The sequence below is a fragment of the Perissodus microlepis genome, chromosome 22 (assembly GCF_051167445.1).
Source record: "Perissodus microlepis isolate ML-2025 ecotype Zambia chromosome 22, ASM5116744v1, whole genome shotgun sequence".
Taxonomy (NCBI): Eukaryota; Metazoa; Chordata; class Actinopteri; order Cichliformes; family Cichlidae; genus Perissodus; species Perissodus microlepis.
This window is the reverse complement of record NC_140481.1, coordinates 14,250,520-14,275,033: the sequence shown is the minus strand read 5'-3', so window position 1 is coordinate 14,275,033 and position 24,514 is coordinate 14,250,520. Positions and strand designations below refer to the sequence as shown.

General features: G+C 43.3%; 1 protein-coding gene across 5 annotated transcripts in view; it reads left to right on the top strand.

Moving 5' to 3' along the window:
* Positions 1 to 24,514, top strand: part of ppp1r9a (protein phosphatase 1, regulatory subunit 9A) — a 52,856-nt gene that overhangs the window by 5,476 nt on the left and 22,866 nt on the right. For all 5 annotated transcript variants that reach the window (XM_084919005.1, XM_084919002.1, XM_084919003.1 and 2 more), the window contains exons 3-5: positions 11,213 to 11,345; positions 12,012 to 12,132; positions 20,722 to 20,826. In XM_084919005.1, the coding sequence (XP_084775131.1) occupies positions 11,213 to 11,345; positions 12,012 to 12,132; positions 20,722 to 20,826 (359 nt within the window). The remainder of the gene's footprint in view (positions 1 to 11,212; positions 11,346 to 12,011; positions 12,133 to 20,721; positions 20,827 to 24,514) is intronic.

Sequence of the window (24,514 nt, the reverse complement as noted above, 5' to 3'; positions counted from 1 at the left end):
TTGAACGTAATCCGGCATAAAAGCATTTGTGCAGTGCTTATCAAAAGTACGTTAAAACAACAGAGAGCTAATAGTTTAGAGTATTCAGAGCTTTCTTTTTATGGCCTTGTATTTATAGTTACCACTGAACTACTCTTTGTGGTTAGCTTTGTTGTTTGAACACATGAGGTTCATGAGGTTATGCAAACATGACAAATGACATGACCCTAGTTGACTTTTTTCATTTGGCATTTTCTTCCTTTAGTGTATACTGGGTTAGGTAAAATATCACATTATTGGACGCTATAGGTGTTGAAGGTTGTGGCCATTTTGTGATGCTAGGGTCAAAGCATTTGATGTTCATGAGCACAACATCTATGCATGTGTTAGTCATGCTGGTTCTGCACCCACACAATTTTCACACTGTGTTTGTTTTTTTGTTTTTTTATCTTTCGGAGCCTCTTTGCTCAGGGAGTTGTTTGTGAAACTATGGAGTCTTCACATATCTGTGAAATGCACTGTATATTCAGCACACAGTGGACCCGTAGTGTCTGTATTTGTGTATGTGTGGTTTTGGTTAACCTTGATGTGTTATGCAAGGTTACAGTAGACATAGCTAAAGATTACATGCATTTTTACCATTGATCCCACTCTGCTTTCACAGTGGATAGAATTATAGAAAATCTCGTTTTTGCTAATGGAAAATGGTTATTGTTTCTGTAGACAGTGACTTCTTCTCCAGTAAATAGAATTATCTGTACTATGGTATTTGTTTTATCTGCAGTGGAGAATTTTGCTGTTTTCAGTATTGAGTTGGGCACAATGCAGCCAGTGTTGCTTGTGGATTGGGGAGATGGATTTGGGAGATTATGGAAAATATTTTTCCTTCTTTATCCTCAAGTATTTAGAATCAATTAGCAATGTGGCTTTTGTTACCAGTTTTATCTTCTTAATTCAATTTGTCATACAAATATATATATATTCATATTTTAAGCTTTCTTAAACTCACAGTCATGATTGAGAGATTTAGTTCTTGTATGTAAATCTAACTCAAGCTAATGCAAACATTCCACAGGTTTATAACCACGTTATAATGAACCAGAACAATTAGTCCAGTTATTCTTTGGAGAAAAACGTGATGTTAGCTCACTAATTACCGTGTGCTGTCTCTGAAAAGTTGGTCCTTTTGCTCTTTTCTCTTCTTTCCTCTCAGGTTTCATCACACATGCAAGCATTTCCATGATGGAAATTAATTGAAATTAAAATAATATGATAATAGGTTTATATTTAATTATTATATATATGTGTGTGTGTGAGAAGAAAAAAATGGCATTGCTTTTTTCAACTTGCACTTTCACTAACCAGTAAGTGACGAGTAAATAGAGTAAATACATTAAACAGCTTGTTCTCGTATTCAGGTTGAAGAGGCGTAGAATATGCACTGTTGTTGGCTTTAACTTCAAGGCTTCTGTTTCCCGTGAAAAGGACTGACGCTCATTCATCATATGGAATATTCAAGAGAGAAGCTGCCCCCGACCCCACAAAGACGCACACACACAATTAAACATGCGCCCCTCCCACTTTTCCATCATACGCCCCACCTCCTCTCAGTACACGAGAAACAAACAGCGTTCTGTCTTTTGTTCATCTCTCTGTAAACTGAAAGAGACAAAGCTGTTTTCTCAGCCCCCAGCCCCACACGAGTCCAGCTTGACCCCTGTGGGAGAAGAGGGTCTTACAGCCGTCTAATAATCTAATACATAATGTTCCCTCTATTTGTGTAATACTGCTTAGACCTGCCCATCAAGTCATTTCAATGGACCTGCTTATAAAATCTTTAATTTTTAAAAAAAAAAATCGTCGTAGTAGCTACAGAGAATAGATGACACGCAGTCAATTTTCAGTGTTTGTGAATATGCAGAGTGAGTTAAGAGCAGCTGCAAAAAAGTATATTGTATCAATCTCTGTGAAGCCGGGAAAGCAGGGTCTGTTTTCCAGTTCCGCTTAAGTCCGGAAAAAGGATTTGTGAATTGCCATGAAATTTACACCAGATATTCATGTCTGGCTTTGGATAATGACTTTAGTGATATCCCCGAAAAAGTCTAAGTGTGTTCAGTTGGTGTATTAACAAGTATTCTCAGACGAGTGGTATTCATCCTCAGATTTCTTTTGTATTTTTCATAATGAATAACTTATCATGCTACAATTTTGAGTGCTATAACAGTAAACAAGGCAAACATCATGCCGTTAGCATGAAGTTTGCTGTGTCCACAGTAAGTACCGCCTCACGGAGTTGCCTCCATGGCTGCAAAGTCTAGCTGTTACATCCTCACTGCCCCAGTGAGAAATGGCTGCTTTGAGCTATCCAAGGCGAACACAGTGACCCACAGAAGAAAATCAGGTCTCATGTTCATTGAAGTGTAGGTGGTTTTATCCTTGACGTTCGAAACTGTGGTTGGGTTGTCCAGTCTGCAGACAGACTTCTGTATTAAAGTAGATCCAGTTTTCTAATGCACTAATCCACTGCTGTGTGTTCTTTGCAACTGGTGTCATGTTGAGGATATAATGGAGACATAGGAATGTAACTAAGGTTCTTTTAATTTTTGATGGCTGCCTGGGGGTGACTGATCTCAACCAGTGTTCACTTCACCTTCTTAGTCCTCTCAGGCTTGAAATGTTCAAGCCTTGACTAGATGTAGACCCCAAAAGCTCAAACATATGTTGATTTTTCCTTTTCATGAGTGCATTTTCTTTCCCTGTTTTGTTGAACTGCACCCCATGAGTTCAACAGAAGTCTTTGACCTCTGTGTGCTGTCTGCTTTGTCAGTTTCCTCTTGTTTACCACTCGTCTGAACGAAGGGCGTTTATATCACCTTTTGATGACATTTTTTCTGCCTTTAGAGGAATTGCATTTTCATTACTTGCAACACTGCAATATCCTAATATAACTAAACAGATGTGGTGAGTAGAGCACTAGTTAAATGGCCACTGAAGCATCTGTGTAATCACCCACTCCATTCTGCATGCTGTCTGTTACTGGATCTACATTTTGTCCATTGCTTCTGTACCTCGAGTGGAATGATAGCACAAGTCTGACTCAGAGCTTTAATCTTTACGATGGATGTGTGTCGCTCCTTTTATGTGTTGCAAAAGTGTTTGTAGATGCATTTTTCTGGGTGCCTTTTACCCTATTTTGAAAGATGTATAGTCTACAGCATAAAAAGGATGGTTATGTTCAGTATAAACATCTGTGTGTTTCTTGATGAGCACTATAAATATGGAGCTTTTATTTTATGTTTTCAAAAGGATAAGGCATATACATGAAATAATTGGCGTTCTCTGGCTCATTTGCCTCCAACTGATATGTTCGTACTTGCAGATTAGATCCTTCTGCAAACATTTGGTTGCAAAAACCACCTACACACGTTTTCTCTGCGTACTATTGCCGTGTGCATTTTGCAGGCAAAACCAATTCACACACTCATCTTGTACTTTACTGAAGCATGAAAGAACATAAAGACAAAGTTGCTGATGCTGAAAAACTGAGAAAATACACAACTTACGCTGTCGCGGTGCCATTCATCAGGCATGCAAGGAATTAAGAGAGGGTTATTTCTCTTGAGAATTTTGGAGCTCATTTATCTGCCCTTAATACAGTGCATGACAGTGGAGGCTCCAGACTTTTTGTCACGATGTAATTTCTGCCCTAGTCCTCCCTCGTGTATTTGACAGTTTGTCCAACAATGTTGTTATTCAGACAGATCAACAGAAAACATGCGTAACCCCAAAAACATCCTTATCTAGAGCATCAACTAATGCAGTCTTGTAAGACCATTTCAAATTAGATGGCCTGTTGCCAGGAGCTTTGCTTTCTGACCATGTTTTCTGATAGAGAGGATTACTCTACTTTAGTGCAATCTGTCTTTCTGAGTGATGATATACTGTATGTGTAACAGCATTGCTTGAATTTTGGATCCAGCACTGACATGGATTTAGGAATTTGTAAATACAATTTAAGTCTCAAGTCTCAAGACTTAACCAGCACTGCTACAGCTTAATCTTCCTCAGTATAGTCTTGTGCTTTAGTGGATGTCTTTTTAACCAAAATTCAATTTTTATGATACTGTGGAATTTAGTGGTACCCCTCATTTCTTTATATTTTGCTAGGAAAATGGGAAATATGTGCAGCGACTTTGAAAGACATACATGGAAAGACAGGAGCTTAAACAAAGCTTGAAAGTCAGTATTTGGTCTGACTACTTTTATTCTTCACCATAGCCTGAACTCAGAAAGCTTCTTTCAGTAGTCTTCAAGAATTGACATTCAAAGCTCTTCTGTGGATGCTGGCTGATTTTCTTCCATTCTCAAGATGATCCCACACTGCTGCAATAATGTTGCAGTCTGGGCTCCAGGGATGCTAATTTGTGACTGATAGTGTTCCACTGTGCAGGTATGCTTTTACTGCGCTGGCAGTGTGTTTCAGCGAAGCTTCAGTGAACAGTAGATGGATCAGCTGAAGAGCCAGAAGCTTCTCTCGGGTCCAGCGTCAGGTCTTTACTGGATTTTTCCCCCGTTCTTAAGGACCTGACTTTCAGAAACCGTCATCTGCTTTTTTAGGCCTGACACTTCTTCTTCTCCAGTTTCCCCAGTTTTTTAAGGACACATTGCACATCATGCTGAGATATACAAAGTTTACACCTAACAGCTCTTTGTAATCATTTTGCAAAAATACCATTTTGCACCTGTCAAACTGTTTTATCTTTGACATTTTTCATAGAATCAACTAAAGAAATTTGAACAAATTATTTTGTGACAGGATGCTAATAAAGTGCTTAAAAATACCATTTTAATTTGGTTCTTTGCTAAGCTGTCTGTTATGTGTAGACACAGAACTGGTTCATCCTTTAGGTTGCAGACCTTTTTTAAATCTTGAATGATTCATAGATCCAAATTAAGTGACTTAACCAACAAAAAACATGCTCGGGTACTAGGACTGAACAGAAAATGAGTTAAAAAGCAGCCAATGTCTAAAAACAAAGTTTGAAAGACCTTCAAAAAAGCCTGGAAAATAATTGCTCAACCTCACTTAATACATTAGGAAAAGAAAAGAAAAGAAAATTCTGGCTCCTTGGAAGCAAAATATAAAAAAATGGAGGGTGTCTCAAGTGTTTTGCCCAGTACTTTAAGTTCATTTATTTCCAAAACAGGAATGAGTCAAAGTACAAAAATATAACTGATAATCCAGCTGATGACTGGTACTAAAAGGTTTTCTGGTAGGTCTCTTGTTTCTGTGCACATCTCAGCTGTAGCATGCCTCAGATTTCTTCTTATGCCCTAAACTCTGTTGCATTTCTACGTAGCTGGGTAAAGCTGTAACTAAACCAGAGTTACAAAAATGTTACATGTTACAAAGTATCAAAACCTATATGAAAATATGTATCAAGCAGTGTTTTTTTTACTTATTTTATTCAAACCAAGCTGTCCAGTGAAGTACTGTTTTTCTTTAGCAGTTATGCTGTCAATAGAAAAACAATCATGACTCCCTTCCTCTCTTACCTCTGACAGGAACAACTACTCTTGACTCGGATGTTGGGCATGCGTGTATCTTGTGCGTGCCTGTAGCTTAGTCACTCCATTATTAATGCAGTTGTGTTTTTGTTTGCTTGTTTCGGTGCCACCCGATCCTCCCTGGGGGATGCATTTTTAATGATCCGGGAAAGGCGAGACGTGCCTTGCGGGTTTTTGAGGCTGGTCATTTGCCACACGGCAGACTGTGTCATGAACTATCAACCAACCCCCCACCTACCCAATCTGGCCACGTGCTAATGATATTACCAGTGCGCTGTCAGTTTTTATTGCTGAAAAAAAAAAAAGCTGTAGAGACCACAGCATCTCAGTGACACAATGTTCTCAGCGTTTGCTAAGCTCGTGTTTAGGAAGGTTCAGACCGGCGCACCATCACCATGTGCTTGTTTATAGTGAGTCAGAAACAAGATTGAGATCTGCTGATACAAACAAAATCAACCCTATAAACCATTTTTGTCCCTTTCTAAGATAATTTTAGGGTTCTGTGCTTCATTCACAGCAGTCCAGATCACACAGACTGGTTATTATGATTCGTAGAAATCCAGTCCCACTCTCTGCACAGTCATTATCGCAGTCTAATGAATTACATAGCATAGCAAGTGGGCATGTGCTGTAACAAGCAACATGTTGTGTTACTTCTAATCTCTTCCTCCCTCTCGTTGTATATGATAATATGCACTCGTTTTAAGCTAGTTCTTCTGTCTAGTTTCCCTTTAGGTTTGTCTCCTGTCCTGTAGTTGGCCCTTGACTCAGGTGTTGGTGGGAGTAGCGGCCCCCTGTAGTATTGTGCAGTAGCCGATAGAAAGGAAAAGCAAGCCCGCTGTAGATACAGCAGATGAAAAATCAGCTTTTTAAAACGACAACACAAATCTAAAGTTTTGCCCTCCTGTATGAACAGTGTGTGTGCGTCTGTTTTGTATGCAGAAGCGGTGTCTAAAGTTAAAAAAAGAAACGCTGACTTATGTGATTGTGGCATTCCCTGTCAGTGTCACTTCCCCAGATGAGGGAGGATATATGTCAAGAAGATAGAGAGGCTGGCCTTGAATTGACTGTAAATCCCTGTATGTTCTCACCTCTCTTCATATAGAGTTGTATACTGAATGTTTATGTTTCCTCCTCTCTTTTCTCGCTCCCTGTTCTTCCCATCCCCACCTCTTTATTGCTGTCAGTCTGAGTCTGACATTCATTTATTTCCACCATCAGCGACTGTCTTGTCCCCTCAGTATCCAGACACTTTCTTCAGCACCTGTCAGTTCTCCAGCCTGGCGTCGTGCGAATGTGTCTGTGTGGGTGGCCACAGGTAGAAGTAATGGAATGCAAATACGCTGAGGTGTCGCAGCAGAGAAGACTATGAGTTTTGTGAGTGTGTGTGTGTGTGAGAAAGAAAAAGAGAGAGAGCCAGGCTGTAGTTTATCCACCGCAGGGTTTGTTGGGTTCATGCCACACCAGTAAGAACATTTCTCCTGGGTTTTCCAGCCTCGTCTTGCCCTGGGCAGCGTCCACTGTCTGGAAGACGCAGGGCGGGTGGCAGCATTGGCACCAATTCACCAAAGGCCCAGTTTAATACCATCAGAGGCTTTTCGCCGTGACTGGGCGCCATGCCGTGCCATCTTAGGCAAGGACTCAAACAGCCCTGGAGCAAATTACCCCTAGCATCACCCACTCCTCAGCTTTTTTTTTCCATCTTCTTTTCTTTATTTCTCTATTATTGCCTGTTCACTGTTCAATAGCCTCAGTGTCTGCTGCTGCTCTAAACCATGAATCATATGAGTCATTCGGTTTCTCTCTCTTTCTCGTGGATATAGTCTTTCTTTTTTATTTACTGTGGCTCCAGTCTCAGCATCTTAAAGATTCCAGTCTCAGTATTATCCCTTGGCTGATCTGCGGTCATCATAGGAGCTATTAGGCCAACCCAACAGCTATCCTTACAGACCAGCTGAGGTGGCTGACAGGTATCATTTAGCAGCAAAAACCAATGTCTTGGATGTTGATTGAGTATATATGAACTACCGCCCTTTTCATTAGTGGATGACTCCCTGTCATGTGTGTATGCTTGCGTCTACACATCTGTGTGTGTGCAATGGCCTTTTAATCTAAAGCCTACATGAATACCATTCATATTGTTAGGAATCTGTATTCATGTACTTGCATTTGAATCTGCATAAGCGCTCAAATACAAGGACAGAACGAGGCTCTTCTACTAAGTAAGAGGCCTCAGCTTTATCGCTTTAGATTTCCCAAGCATCTGCAGTGTCCGGGCGTCTGCAGCAGCATCCACAGATGACTGTAAAACCGTATTTCAGAGTCAAAGTATACTCCCTTATCCTGATGCGAGGACAGGAGAAAAGATAACAAGAGTGCCTGCCCAAGCAGAACCGCTGCAGAGTCTGCACATAACCGCCAGTTGTTCTGTTGCTGGAGGTTTGTTAACCGGCAAAATACAGAAACGCGCGTGTGTTTGATTTCACAGGGCGTTGATCAGTGCGTTGTACAGATGAAGGTTAAGTCTAAGAAAAGAGGGGATAAGAGACGTCATTTGATACAGTTAAGAATGATAGATTGTACTTTGCGGTTTGTATTCCAGATCTTAGAGAAGGGATTATATCTGCCTGTGTATTTTATGTTGATGAATGAGTTTGTGGGAGGATAAGCACTGACACTGGGAGAATTGTGAAAGGTGATGTTTTCTGGCTCCGTGGACTATCTTCATACAGACCATTCACATCACCATCAGCAAGCAGCATAACACAGAGTCAAGGAGATTTATAGCTGTTCCAGAATGTAAACTTCTGTCGTGGTTTTTTTGTTTTTGACCCGAGCACGGTGTTAAGCTTGACAGAAACTGCAGGCAGCATAGATGAATATATTTACATGTAAATGGCCGTGTTGTGTTAAAACCTTCAAAAGCTGGCTCCATTTCCAAGGGAGAACCACATGGGGAAACGGTCCCTTATACTTCAGTCTTCCTTTTTTAGTGACTCTCCTTGTGTGAAGCTACTATTTGTCATTACAGTATGATGAGGTCAAAGTCGCAGCCAGTTGGTTAGACTAATGGTAAATGGACTGCTTCTTACACAGCGCGTTCTGCTCAATCTCTCATACACTCAGTCACACACACATTCATGCAATGCTTTTATCTATACCTAAGCACCTCTGCCTGACAACTGGGCAACCCAGGGTTCAGTATCTTACCCAAGGATCCTTGGACACATGGACAGGAGGAGCTGAGATTGATTCAGCCACAGCAGTCCCGAACGACTAATATGGGTAAACATATTGATATCCGTCAAACTATGGCCCCAACAGTTTGTCCCACAGCTGTCAGGCTAGTAGTTGCCAGGTGCATGTCTGGTCTTACTCTCTTGCCACTTTACACCTCCCTAAAGTAATAAAAGCAGCAGGCAGCAGTTCTGCCACCCTGCCAAGGTTAAGCACACTCTCACACGACGGTGTACCAAATCATTCTTTGTGCGCCTTTGAGCCTCTTATCGCTCTACTGGTATTTCAGATCCAAAAGTATTTTTTCCCCAGAACAAAATCCAATTATTGTAGGAGAACAAGAAGATATTATGCATCCTATCTGAGAAGAGAAGTAGCTGGGAGAGAGAATCTTGACCTTTATATTTCAGATAGCCCTTCTACATATTTTATCTGTTCTTAAAGAATTTCTGAGCCTGGAAGCCAGGTGGTGTTTGGACAGGATGGAGATGCATACCGGGGTTTCTGTTTAGAGCCAGATAACCATCGGGTGTCTTTGTTTTGTAGGCAAATGCTTTCTGTTAAATGTTTCAGTCTGTTTCTCTGTTTCTGGTTCACTCTCTTCCTGCCTACCTATTCTTATTTCCCCTGTGCGTGCTGTTTCATTTATCTCATCACTCCTTCCCTCAGTCACCATTATTCTCTATTCCAGCTGCTTCCTATTCAGTTCATCTGCCTCCCAGATGCGTAGAAGTCCCTCGCTTGCCCTTATCTCCATCACTGAGCCTCCGCCCACTCTTCTACGCTTACCTTCCCTCACAGATCCACCCTCATCAGTCCTCATCTTCCCTCATGACCTCATCTTTTCTCTCTCTCTCTGTCAAGTGACTGGCCACATGCTAATGTGTTTGTAGATAGCACACAGTGACTGAGAGAGGCCATTAGATAATGTACTGGCTGCCAATGGCGGCATCGCGTTCAGGACATCCTGGACAGAGCAAGTGCTGGTGTTAGCATTTGTCAGCAGTGTGCATACGTGGGTGTGTTTAATGGGTCTGTGAGTGTGATGGCGTCTGCTACTGATTGCTAAGTGTTTGTGTGTGTCTGATTTGATATGTTGTAATTCTCTGCACAGTCTATACAGTGCATATACTCATGTGTGCGTGTGCTTCTGGGTGCAAGCAAGTGTTAATAATGCAGGGCTGTTGATAACACTGAATGATTGATTACAGGGAGGTCATGCAGATCTCATGCAAGATCTCACAGAGCAAATCCTGGCAGCATCATGCCATCTCAGTGTGCCCTGTCTGTGCGTGCAGCACACTAGCTCTTTAACAGAGTGAGTAACACATCTATATGATGCCTTATTGATGCGGTTTTGTGAATAACTCCAATGATTGAAGTCTAATTAATGGATCCTGTTACATTAATTTTTAATGTCATTTTGTTCTTGAATTTCACCAAAGATCAAGATTCAAAAACCTCCAGTTTATCTTCTGTCCAAAACAACCAATTTAGCTCATCTTCCTTTAAAGCCACCCTCTCTTTAAGCTGTCTTTCTTCTGATTGGCTGCCCCTCACAAACAGAAGCTTTGTTAGCTGGTGGGCAGAGATATCCACTCTCTTTGATGTGAAACTGATCACAGACTGACCTCAGTATTTGAAACTTTGGCCACAATTAATATAAAGAGTGACAGAAAACAGCTAAAGGGTTCACTTCAAGCTAAATCTGAGATTCTATTAATAGCGCCTGGAGTCGGGGTTTGCAGGTGCCTGTTTTGCCGGAGTGAAGCTTATGCCTTCATGCAAGCTTCCCTCTGCACTTACATGCATGTTAATCTACGCGCTTGAACACTTTGCATATTCTTACACCTTTTTCTTCGACACCAGCAGACAGCATTCGGCAGAACACCACACTAAAGTCGTGACAAGAGCGTGCACAGCTCTCTCTCCTCTCCTTTCCTTCCTCCTCGGTGCAGGGAGCCGTGAGAACGCTTGGTTGGGATGAGATTTGAAGTGACAGCTGACTGTTGCAAGGGAGGAGAGGCTCCTCTGAGGACCACACAGCTCAGAGAAAGAGAGAGGCATCCCCGTCCTCAAAGCAATTATGTTTCCTTGCATTACAGTTTATTTGTGGTTGCAGTTGTTTCTTTCATATAAAGACCTTGTTTATCCAAGTGCTGTTAGCTAAAAGTAGTGCCCAATAATTGGGAACACAAAGCTCTTATTTACTCCCTCGCCTAAAGAGCAACCACTGTTGTCAAGAAGAGTAGTATAAATGTATGTAACATTCCCAGGTGTGGCATTGTTAGTGTCGTATGTGCAAAGGCAAAACCTGTTCCTGTGTGAGCCTATTAGTACAGTATGATGTGCCCTTTATAAAGCCTGAATACATTTTTTTAATGCACCTAGTTTATATAATTCTGTGTGTTGTTTTTTTTTTTTTCAGGTGTTTAACACCTACTCCAATGAAGACTATGACCGACGTAATGAGGAGGTGGATCCCGTGGCCTCCTCTGCTGAGTATGAGCTGGAGAAGAGGGTGGAGAAACTGGAGCTCTTCCCTGTGGAGCTAGAGAAAGGTGGGGAAAAAATCTAAGAAAATCCTAATGAAGATGGGATCCTGTCAGCTACTTATCATACCCAACAGACAGAACCACCCACACAGGATGTCTTTGTTTTTTGCTTTCTTCTGTACTTTCCTAATTTCTTTCCTTCACGTTTCCTTCATCCCCTTCCCATAGATCATGCCTTAAAGTTTAAATCTCTCCCACGACCATTAGCAGTATTTTGTTATTTGACTTAGGTTATCCCAAAAAGCAAGGATTGCTTAATTCATCCTAATTCCCCAGACGTGACACTGCATGTTTTCCACTTGTCTTGTTCTGTATTAAAATTCATTTACACCCAGGATCTAAAATACACTGACTTTATGTTGTGGGACACCACAATCTACTCTCTGTTATGTAACACTAACAGCATTTGAATTATTAACACAGGGCAGGGATGAATGAAGGGCATTTCTTCTCCATTTTTGACATTCTTGTAAAAATTGTTTCATGTCTTGGAGGTTGACGTCTCCTTATTCTTTCAGTTAATACTGAACATATTCACATATTCTGTCGTATTCCACAATATGGTTGACATTGTTAACAGAAGTCATTTTGGGTTTGATTGACTGGATCTTTGGACACTTATGAAAATACAGAGAATGACACTTGAAATTTGTGGGATTTTTGTGTTTCCAGATGAAGACGGCCTGGGGATCAGTATCATCGGGATGGGTGTTGGTGCTGATGCAGGCCTGGAGAAACTGGGCATCTTTGTTAAGACTGTCATTGAGGGTGGAGCTGCGGAGAGAGATAGCAGGTGGGTGCTGCTTTCCTGCTGGATATCACACATTTTTTTCAGTCTAAAAGTGGGTCTGGAGACAACAAATAACATGCACGTAGGATTAAACTTGCATATGTTGTGCAAAAAATATATAAATGTAGTCCCTCCACAGGAATAAATTTCCATAGATGTTTTTTCCCCCAGCACCACTCCACCATATTGTCTCGCTCGGTCTTACATGCGCAGTCACACTCTATATCTATCAGATTTAACAGCAGGGGTTCGGATTATATCCACCGAGAGAGGCACAGTCTTACACAGGTCTGTACCTGTGTAGGTGTGTGTGTAGGTGTGACGGAGTCGTTACATTAAATTATATTTCTTTTTCTCTGCAGAGTTTCTCTGCAGAATAGCGCTGATTTTTAAAGTCTCTGTTTCTATTTATGTCCCTGGATGTTTTACAGTATTGCATTATGTGTTTTTGTGCATTATGAAACGTGTAAACAGTGCAGAGTTAGCAATGAGTCAGAGATGGAGGAGATGACAGCTCCTCAGCTGACAGACTGGCCTCTTGAGCTGTCACCTTCCACCTGTTAGTTTGTTTGTGTGGTTCAGGTTCCCCATAAACAGAAACTGCTCCTCACAATGCAGTTTGAAGCTAGTGAGCTCTTCATAGAAAACAAGCCTAATGCAGCAGGGCTGTTTGCACTAGGTGTTTCCTCCTGGGATTTATTCTTATGGCAGAAATTTTGAGGAACATGACAGTGAGATTAGTTAAAATGTAACCAGCAGAGCGACGGAGAAAAGCAGCGGCAGAAAGGAAGCAGCTCCTTCGAAAGTGAGAAAAGTTGATCTGTTCTAAGATGACAGTTTCACTGACTCCAAAAAGCCTAATTTCCCATGGTGAGTGGGAGAAGTGAGAGAAGTTGAAAAGATCAGAGGAACACTGTGCTGAAGCTCGAGTTCACATTTGTGTGACTGTAGAGTTGAGCCTGTTTCTTTTTTTTCTTTAGTGGAAAAAAAAGTTTTTAGTTTAGTTTCATTTTTACAACAATGCTGTAGAAGCTGTTGAGCGTGCTCCTCTGTGTGCTTGTTTAGATTTTTAGCGATGCTTGCAGCGTGGTTGTAGGCATGGCGACAATAAAAACCAACCTCTAATCTAATAGCTGCCTTGAAATGATGTATTCTGAAAAATGTATTTATGGTCACCAAAGAATGAAGTCTGCTTTGTGTTCAGAGCTAATTAACATTAACACATGTGCACTACTGTGTAATGCAAATTTGGTGATCATTACACAGCAGAGGACAGCCACTGTTGCTATTTCATGAATATTTTTAACATCTAGTTTTTGTGATGAGACGCTACATGACAAAAATGTTGTTCATGGACTGTTCAGCTTTGAGATTTGGGGGTTATTTTTGTTTAGTAACATGTCTGCCTTCAGACTCATGTAATGAAATACAATAAAATACAAAAATACACATTTAGGTTGATATTTTACCACTTTACCTGCTGGACATTGATGCAACATTTGCATGTTAAACATGTTTAAAGTGCTTAACATCCATATCTAAACATAAAATCTCAGAACACTTAAAATATTAACAATCTGACTTAATATAAGTGAAGATATTGGTGAAGTTTAATAGTTTCATAGTGATATTTGTAGTTTAGTGGTGAAATGGACATCTGCACTTAATATAAAGACTGAATAAAAGAAAAGAAAAAGGGGGAAAAAAAAAAAGAAATATTCACAAATCAAATATCTTTTTACAGCTGGCTTTAAAACAGCCAGAGTGCCGTGCATATTTAAGTAATGTATTCACATTTACATAACGCTCTTCTATTCTTACTGACCATTCAAACTTTCATTTTAACCATACATACAGCACTTTATGGCCAATTTAGAATCAGCAATTACCCCAACACGCATGTCCTCAGACTGTGGGAGGAAGCCAAAGTACTAAGTTTTTATTATACTTCAAGTGAATGAATGCTTCCAACATTATATTGCATCATTAGTGTCTTTATTAGAGATGGAAACACAGCTGTTCTTTATCGTGAATCTGCAGTTCTGGCTATGGCCTCATGATGGATTTCACAATAGACCATGATCACAGTATTAGAGAAATAAACTGTACACTTGAGATGTTAGTGTCATGGCGGCAAAAAGTAATCAGTAATTTTTGCATGCTCACTTATTCGTGCACACACACACACACACACACACACACACACAGATATACACAGGGAGAGAAGGGAGGAGTCACTATCCAGAATGTGATTTCCTTGAGTCATTACCCTCCCTGCCACAGGGCTCTGTCTTTGCTGAGTCTGACTTAATGGTCTAATGTGCAGGAGCGCATTCACTCTCCGGCAGACAGAATGACTTGGCTGTGGCTTGATGTCTCGCCTGTGTGTGTGAGATAGGGGACATGAGGGTGATAGGATGTGTAATTCGGTGTATGTACATTAACTGACAAGGTCCTTTGTTGGCAGTTTTTTGTCTTTCCTGCTGCCTTTGTTTGGAAGTTGTATACCGACTAGGCTCGACCACATACAGCCACATTTGGATGGTAGCATCTATGAAGGTCAGAGAAGCATCTGGACCGCTGACAGACAACCAGCCTGCTGTCTGTCTACCTGTCAGGCCCACGTGTCTCTATACATCCCTGTGACATCTGTGATTGATGCGTCAGCTGCCACAGACATACTAAATCCTGCTCGGCAGCTGGTGTTATGTTGTAACAGACTGGGAGAAGGAGCTGCAGTTTTATATGAAGCCATCAAACACCTCTTCATTTTGATATTATTGTTGCGGTAAATAAAAAGGAAACCGTGCAGAGGATGCATTTGTAGGTAGCTAGTGTTTTTGACCATTGTTAAATAGTCTTAGCTAGTGTGGCTCTCTCTAGTTTATGAAATTGTAATTGTAGATCACTTGAGAACTCTTTTATCTTTGAGTTTTATTGCTTTTAAATTGAACCTATGGGGATAGTTCATTCATACAAATCAAGAAAAATCGAGTTAAGAGACCTTCATCTCATCTGCCCATTTTATTTGATAAAAATGTGAGAAATGGAGATGGGCCTTCTTGCACTCTGTTTTGGACCAAATTGTCATGAATCTGGGCCATATTGGCCCAGCATTCTTAGTTTTCTTGTATTTTTGTATTTTGTTCCTTATTTATGCCGTGGTTCCTAGGTTCTGTTAAGATGTTCCTTATTTGATTACCCCCTGTGTGCCCCTCTGTGTATCTGTGAGTCCTCATTTCCCCTCCTTGTGTTTCATTCCATGTTTCCCCAGCCCACTATGCCCGTGCTCTCTCTCCTCCTGTCTGCACCTCTGTGTACTTCCTGTTTTACTTTGACAGTCTCCCGTCAGTGTTGTTTACTCCTGCCATGTCTCGTCATGTTTATCTGTGTCAGCTGTGTTCCCCGTGTGCTTCCACTTCCCTTGTTAACCCTCTGTGTATTTATGTCCATGTCTCCCTCAGTTCGGGGTCGCGTTGTCAATGTCTCCTCCCCGAACCTGTGTGCTTCTCTGTGTTCCCTCGGTCCTCTGTTAGTATTCCCAGTTTAGTTCTGTTTCGTTTTAAAGGCCTGCAATAAAGCAGTGATTTTGAGTTCAGTTCCTGTCTCCGTGAGTTTTGCGTTTGGGTCCTCATCTGCCTCCACACAGCCAGTTCATGACAGTACAACGCGACCAGTAATGGACCCAGCAAACTCCCTAAGGAACCGGCAGCGTGCAGACTCCGCCTTCCCTAACGAGAGGAGAAGGCAGGAGGCTCGGCATGCCCGGGAGCGCGCGTCTGCCTTTTATGGGACTCGGTTGGCTCTAGGTGGGCCGCGCAGCCTCCAAACTGCAAACGCTGCTGCCTTTTCCCCACATCGTCCCACGGTGATAAGAGTTGGAGGATTCAGCCTATCGCCTGCCACAACCTTCTCACCTTCCGGTTCACCTCCCCAGTCGCCGCCCACGTCCTGCGCAAAGAAGAGGGTTACTCGGCGGCCGAGGAGAGATTTCGTGCCTCCGACAAGCAGCCTATCTCCGTTGCAGTCCTTTGCGCTCTTCCTGGGACTTCCACGCTCGGAGCTGCACAAGCTCCCTGTCTCTTCAACGCAGCCCGGCCCGTCATCGGCTCAGTCAGCCGACGTCTGAGGTGCCTGCGTCTACAGCCTCGGGAACTCACGGCACAGTTCCCAGGAAAAAACGGCGCTCACGCCGTCGCCACCCTAAAGTTACTGAGCAAACTCCGGTGGTGAGTGAATCTGACTGTTTCTTCCATGCCACTTCCAAGTCGGACCGACTCGGACAATATTCTGATCCTGAGTCCGCAGTTTTTCACGTCTGTAACTCTTCAGAGACGAATAGTAAGTTTGAAAATGACTGTGTCTCCAGGCCTCATAATGTTTCCAAGTTCACCTCTGCACCTATTAAGCATGAGACTGATTTCATTGTCCCCCAAGAGACCGCTGTTCAGGCTGAACTACATAAATCTGACGCTCTAAACCCTGTGTGCGTCATCCCAGAGCCCGTTAACTCTGTGTCTAGTAATTCTGGGTCAGTTAATCCAGAGTCTGCATTACCTACCCTCACGCCCATGTTTGAGAATGACTGTTTTTCCTTTGCTCCTCCCAGGTCAGCAGTAATTAACACACAGACTGATAATCTCACCCTAGAAAAGCAAAAGACTATTTTTGAGTTGCATACTTGTGAACTAAATATTAAAACAAACAGTCCTGAGGTTCCTGTTCCTGCTGAAACCAGAGGGGACCCCCTGGAAACTGACCTGTGTGTCTTCCAACCTTCAAAGGCTGCGCTTTCTGTTCTTCAGGTTGCTTTTGACCCTCTGTCACATTTAGCTTTCCCTGCCTTGTCTGTTAGCTCTGACTCTGTTTCTCCAGGGGTAAAGGATGTTGCTCCTCTCGAGTTAACAATAGCTGACGCGAAGTCTGTTAACTCAGGTTTTGAAAACACTAAGACTGTGCATTCTATCACGGTTGTTAAGGTTAAGGGAAACAAGTTACCGTCCGTCATGAGTAAACTGCTGGGGGAGCTCAGATTGAATATGTCAGAGTTAGTTTCGCACCCAGTTACTTCAGACACTACCTGTGTTAACTCCCCTACTCCCGTACCTGCTGAGTATAAGACTGTGGATGGTGTTTCTTCACTCCTGGGCTATGCTGCTCTCCAACCAGCGTATTTAGAAACTGTCTATAAGAATGCCTCTATTCCTATAACCGCTCCTTCTGGGCCAAGAATTACAGACTCTAACTTTGCTAAGCCTGGATCGTTCTGTACAATGACTGTTTTAAGGACTGCTACTTCTAACATGGACAGCTTAAGAACAGCAGAGTTGCTAAAAGTGGCCTGCCATAAGTCTCTGTTTGCTGACACTGTGTTTGGCTCCACTAACTTGGTTTTCCCAGTGTCTGTTACTGCTCCTGAGCTCAGCTCTCCAACTCCAGTTCCTGTAACCAGGGCAGCGCGGGCCCAGCTTTCCCTTGCTCCCGTATCAGTTCCTCGGGAGAGGGTGGCTGAGGTCCAGCCTGTCCCTGCTTCTGTCCCCAGCCTGGCAAAGGCTCCGTTCATCCCGGCACCCGTACCTGCTCCTCGGGTGGGGTTGATGGACACCCAGCCTTTGCCTGCTTCTGTTCCGGTTCCCTGGGTGAGGTCAGCCGTGACCCTGCCGACTCCTGCACCCGTCTCAGTTCCTCGGGTGGGAGCGGCAGAGGTCCTGCTAGCTCCTGCACCTACACCGGCCCCCAGGGTAAAGGCAGCCAGAGCCCAGCTCGTCCCTGCACCCGTATCTGTTCCTCGGGTGGGGATGGCTGGTGTTCGGCCAGGCCCAGCACCCGTTCCTGTTCCTCGGAGGAGAGCAGCCAAGAGTCAGACACCTGCTCAGTCACAAGTTCAGCTTCCTGCTGATCCGCCATTATCACAACCACAACTACAACTTGTACTTTTGTCCATAGTGCAGTCATTAGCTCAGTTATTAGCCCAGTTCCCTGTTTTGTCACCAGCTCCGTCTCTAGTTCAGTTGTTAGCTCAGTCACCAGCCCAGTTCATAGCTCAGCAACCCATTCAGACACTGCCAACCTCAGCTGGAAGCCTTTGTGAGCTTTCTCCGCCAGCTGAGGACTGCGTGGTACTGACAAACTTTGGACAGACTGTTTGCCCTGCACAGCCCCAGCCGTTGCATCCCAAGCCGACTGCGTGCCCTGTGCAGCTACGGTTAGCGTCCCCTCAGCCAGAAGTCTCTGCACCTGCTGGCTCTGCATCTGTTCCCGCTGGGGGTTCAGGAGGACCTCTCCAGCCGCTCCTCGTCTCCGCTGGGGGTTCAGGGGAACCTCTCCAGCCGCTCCTCGTCTCCGCTGGGGGTTCAGGGGAACCTCTCCAGCCGCTCCTCGTCTCCGCTGGGGGTTCAGGGGAACCTCTCCAGCCGCTCCTCGTCTCCGCTGGCGGCTCTGGTCAGCCCGGCCAGCACCTCCTCGTCTCCGCTGGCGGCTCTGGTCAGCCCGGCCAGCACCTCCTCGTCTCCGCTGGCGGGTCCGAGGGGCCCGTTCAGCCGTTGCCTGGTCCGGCATCGGCTCCAGCTCCGCCTTCGCCCGGTCCGGCCTCTGCATCGGCTTCAGCTTCGCCTTCAACATCGCCTGGTCCAGCGTCGGCCTCGGCTTCAGCTCCGCCCGGTCCGGCCCCTGCATCGCCTTCAGCTCCGCCCGGTCCGGCCTCTGCATCTGTTCCAGCGCCGCCTGGTCCGGCGCCCACCAAGCCTCGACCAGTACGCCCGACGCTTGGGAGCCGCCGCCGTCTCCCACGCGACCGGCCTCCGGACCCGCTCTGTGGCCGCCGCCGTCTCCCATGCGGCCGGCCTCCGGACCCGCTCTGCCGCCACTGCCACTTTTCACGTGGCCGGCCCCCGGAACAGCCGAACTGTGAACTTTTGTGCTGTCGCCCCTCCGGGTTGACCTTCTGACCTCTTTGGACATTTGCCTCCCTGTTTTGAACTGTTTTGTGTATTTGTGGACTCAGTTTTGGTCTCATGCTCCTTGTGTTTCGTTTGGTTTCAGTCCCTCCGTCCTGGTCCCCCGCCTCCCGCCCTGGGTGGGTTGTTTTCCGTTTTCTTGTCTTTTGGTTCTTGAGTTTTGGGCTGTCGGGAGCCAGCCCTTGAGGGGGGGGTGATGTCATGATCCTGGGCCATATTGGCCCAGCATTCTTAGTTTTCTTGTATTTTTGTATTTTGTTCCTTATTTATGCCGTGGTTCCTAGGTTCTGTTAAGATGTTCCTTATTTGATTACCCCCTGTGTGCCCCTCTGTGTATCTGTGAGTCCTCATTTCCCCTCCTTGTGTTTCATTCCATGTTTCCCCAGCCCACTATGCCCGTGCTCTCTCTCCTCCTGTCTGCACCTCTGTGTACTTCCTGTTTTACTTTGACAGTCTCCCGTCAGTGTTGTTTACTCCTGCCATGTCTCGTCATGTTTATCTGTGTCAGCTGTGTTCCCCGTGTGCTTCCACTTCCCTCGTTAACCCTCTGTGTATTTATGTGCATGTCTCCCTCAGTTCGGGGTCGCGTTGTCAATGTCTCCTCCCCGAACCTGTGTGCTTCTCTGTGTTCCCTCGGTCCTCTGTTAGTATTCCCAGTTTAGTTCTGTTTCGTTTTAAAGGCCTGCAATAAAGCAGTGATTTTGAGTTCAGTTCCTGTCTCCGTGAGTTTTGCGTTTGGGTCCTCATCTGCCTCCACACAGCCAGTTCATGACACAAATAAAAAACCAAATTGCTGTTGAAGAAGAGAATAATGTGTCTGTTGTGGCTTCCAGCAATTAATTATTAGCACAGTTCACTGTTTTGTTGAAAATAATGAGAGCTAGTTTTTGTTTTATTTATATGTTGAAGCAGTTACTCAAAATCCAGATTCAAAATCCCTCTGCATCTTTTTTTTCAGTACAAATGTTCATGCAAATTTAAATTGAATATTCAACAAGGCTGTCTGTTTTAAGCAATTTGTTCGCAGTTCCCCTGAATCCTGTATACTCAAGTGTTATCAGGAGTTTCATTTTAGGTCAAGAACTTAGGCGACCTCCCGTCATGTCCAGAGCAGAGCACAAATACCGGATGTATTGTAGCCGAGGGCGAAAGGCGTCCATGTCCCCATTAGCCCTCATAGTTTGTTTTGAGTCTCATCTCCTCTGTCTCCTTGTTACACAGTAGTCTGGAGCTATTGCACTGGAAATTTGTGACCCCAGAAAGTTTTCCGCTGTTGTAGTTCTATAAATTATGTGAACATGAATGATACGCCAGCATGTTCGTGCCTTTGTGCATCTTTTAGCCTTTGGACCACAATCATCTTCGAATGCAGAAGCCCAGCGTGAGGTCATATGTGCATGCAGATTTCAGCTTATATGTAAAAGTAAAACACAGACATTTATTCCTGATGTCTATACTATTGATATATTTTTATTTACTCATGCACAGTTGGTGTTGGAGCACCTATAATTTCATTGTACATGTACAATGACAATAGAGGGCTATTGTGTTCTATTCTATTCATTTATTTTATAATTACATGTTTATTACTTTCTTATCTTAAGTGCTGAAAGATTCTTCTTCTTGCATTTGCCAGAATCAAAGTGAATGACCAGATCGTGGAGGTGGATGGGACCAGTTTGGTGGGCGTCACTCAGAGCTTTGCTGCCTCAGTCCTCAGGAACACATCAGGAGTCGTCCGGTAATACACACATGCAACCATAAATTATAATGCAGTCTAATGCAAAAAAGTATTGGGAACAGGACATAGTAATGCTGGAGTGATAACTCCATTAGAATTCAAATTTTGAGAGTTGAATTGTGAAAATGAGTTGAAACAGTACAGCGGGATTTCAGGAAAGTGTGTCAAGCCGCTGTCAGCTCCAAAATCCACGACTACTATTATACAGTCAGAGTTATTTTACAGCTCCCTAAAAGCTCTAAAGTGTTCTTTATATTTAGTGATGGTCTCACTAGCCGCAGGAAGAGTATCACTGCAGTTAGTCCAGCTATTATGGTGCAAAAGTCCTACTTAGTGTGAGGGACCAAGCAGCCAAAGCAAAGAGGACACAGGCAAAAAAATATCTTCAAAAAGGGTTTTCTTTATTTTAACCCTCAAAGTCCAAAATTAACAAAATTCAAAAACATACTTAGCAGGCCCATAAAAGAGGTCAACTAAATATAACTCTACAAAAAGGAATTTCCAGAAACTTAAACAAAACAAAGTGAGACACAACTTAACTCACAAACTGACCTAATTACAAAGACACATGAGGGTAGCTTTTATAATGATTTGGCCAAACCATTTGAGCACAATAGGGGGGAAAACAAAACACACACTAATATTAACTAAGCACAGAATAACCTAACTAAACCTAAAACACCCCTGCTCCTGGTAAGCCCATGGTTGGTCCTGCTGAGCAGGCATTTTGTTCCCAGAGTCCTCAGCCACGCCTTTTGCCCAGACAGGAAACAGCCACCGCCCAAACCCAGGTAACTCAAAGAAAGAGAAACATAATTAATATAACAAAACATTTTAGAAAAACCACACAATGTTACTATGTGCGCGCCTCATAATACCAGTGTTAGGTTTAGCCAAATGATTAATGAAGAAAACTGCAAAGCAAATTAATAAAGTAAAAAATGGACTAATTTACCCCTGTGTGGCTGATGCCATCACATTAGTGAGAAATACCTTAACATTACATGACGAGCTGTTTTTGACAGGGTCTGCTAACAGCACTGGGAAGCAGAGGAAGTACTCGCACACATAGAGATGTGAAAGAAAAGGCTGCGTTTAGTTGATTCTCGCTCTTGTCTTTCCTGTTTATTGACATGCTTTAGTTTTTATTTCTCTCTCTCTGGATTCTCGCCATTGTGTGTTATTGAGGATGTTCTCCACTCTTTTCATTCTGCCTCTTTTTCACCATTTCTTCTTCAGTCATCTCGGGAGAAGTGTGCGAGTTTATTTTCAGACCTCGACCTTGCTGGTGTAGAGCCCTCCATTCTTTGTCATGGATCTATATTCATATTATGCTTGAACTCACCTGTGGAAAGACAGATAGCTGTGTGGGAAGTACAGTGTCTGATGAAAAGCTGACGGCTGAACAAAGAGATATCCAAAATAATCAAAAGTGTTGGACAGATGATGTTTGCTGAAATAATATTGACAGTGGAGATTTTCCAGGATGTGGCTGTACAGATGAGGCAGCCTTGAAAACGCTGACATCATATATCATCTGTCCACCTCGCAAATATAAATAAATAGTTATGACAAGTCTAAAAACTGAAATACAATGACGTACTTGTAAGATATATAAATGTTGTAGTCCAGTATATGAACATTAAACTCTGACAGTGTTTACAGGAAATATAATGATAAATCTCACTCCTCGCTGTTATTTCTTCCAACAAATTATCACTCCTCCTGCCCTCTCTTCACTGTCACTCTTTCAGTCTTCATCCATCAAGTCTCACTCACTCCACCCCCTCCTCCTCCTCCTGCTCCTCCTCTGTAAATCCTTCCCTCACTCCGTCTGATCACCAGGGGTTTTATGGCCAACTGTCCTACATTTGCCATTTTGCTATATTTACCCCGGCTTCCAGCAGCATATCATCCAGGTTTAGAGGTGATCCCAGGGTCTTTTAAAAACGTGCTGCCAAGACCCCGTCACAGACAGGAAACTGTTCCCAAAATACATGGAACATTGGAAAATGGCTTTAGCACATAATAGATAGCATTAGATAAAAAGAATAAGGACATCTGTGTTTGATCGATTATTTGTTTGTCACAACAATGATTCTTGGAGTTATGCAACCCTGATACACAACTCTCACGCACAAATGCATCAATGCATCAGAATTATTGTCAAGAAGCACTGTTACAACAAACAAATACGAGTTGAGGAAACAAATTAAACAAGGAAACAAGTTAAAAAGTATCATACTATCTATGCCTTTTATCTGTAGCTCATTAAGCGGTCATATCTTCTGTTACTGGAGTGTATTTGAGTTATTTGTATTTGTCCTGGTCGTTGTGTCCTTGGGCAAGACACTTTACCCTACCGCCTACTGGTGTTGGCCAGAGGGGCCGATGGCGCGATATGGCAGCCTCGCTTCTGTCAGTCTGCCCCAGGGCAGCTGTGGCTACAACCGTAGCTTGCCTCCACCAGTGTGTGCATGCGAGAGTGAATGAATAGTGGCATTGTAAAGCGCTTTGGGTGCCTTGAAAAGCGCTATATAAATCCAATCCATTATTATTATTATTATTATTATTATTATTATTATTATTATTATTATTATTGTTTTAGAGTACATCACTTTGATAATGCATCTTGAGCTAATGTAGTTGCTTTATTCTTTGCTGTGGGTCTAATTCTATAACGAGATATAATTTATCAGTACATTTTTATTTAATATTAATATTCTGCTAAATAATGAGTAACTAAAGCTTTAAAATAATGGTCATATAAGTACAGTAACTGCCCCAAACTTTAGTGGAGCAGAAGTTAAAAAGAAGCATTTCAAAGTATTTAATCGAAGTAAATACACATCATAGTTATACTTAAGTGCAGTACTTGAGTAAGTGTATTTTTTGCATTCCACTATCAGACTTAATCATGCTCTAAATTGAACTCAGATTAACTTGCAGTAGATACATTAGATAGCATGTCTCCAACACGGCTGACCAGTCATATCTGGTATGTGTGAACCTGTGCTGACATCCTCAAACGGCTGTCAACCCAGTGCCGCTTAATGCTCAAGACGTGTGTCCTGCATTGCTTCTCCGAGCATCACTTTCTGCATCCTTGCCATGTCTCTATTAATTGGAGTAAATGGAATAAATCAGTGGTGTCTGCAGCTGAGCTGATCCTGCACAGCATCCTGTGTGGCAGTCCCAGATCTTAAGGAGAAACTACGACAGGCTCCCCATGCGTGAGCGGAAAGGCTCTTTTCAGGTCAGCTACTCTTCAGACCTCCCTGCTGTCCAAAGGCTTCCTACAGTAGAGTACTTAGCTTAACCCCTCCAACCCCCCCTTCTTTTTCTACTTACTGTGTGTCCTGGCCCTCAGTTGTTCCTTCACATGTAGATCAAATGCGCCTCTCTGCTGGAGCGTAAGGCTTTCTCTACATCCCCTTTAGAAATATATAAAAGAGCTCTCGGGAGATGAATTCACTTGATTAGACCCCATCTCCGATCCACTCTCGCTCTCTTTTTCTGTTTTCTTCTCTCTCTCTCTCTCTCTCACTCACACACACACACACACACACACAATAGCTCGGGCCACGCACACACACACACACACACACACACAATAGCTCGGGCCACGCTCACACATACACATAGTTACAGGGACCCTGCCGGGTGAGCCACAAAAATCCCCTTACTT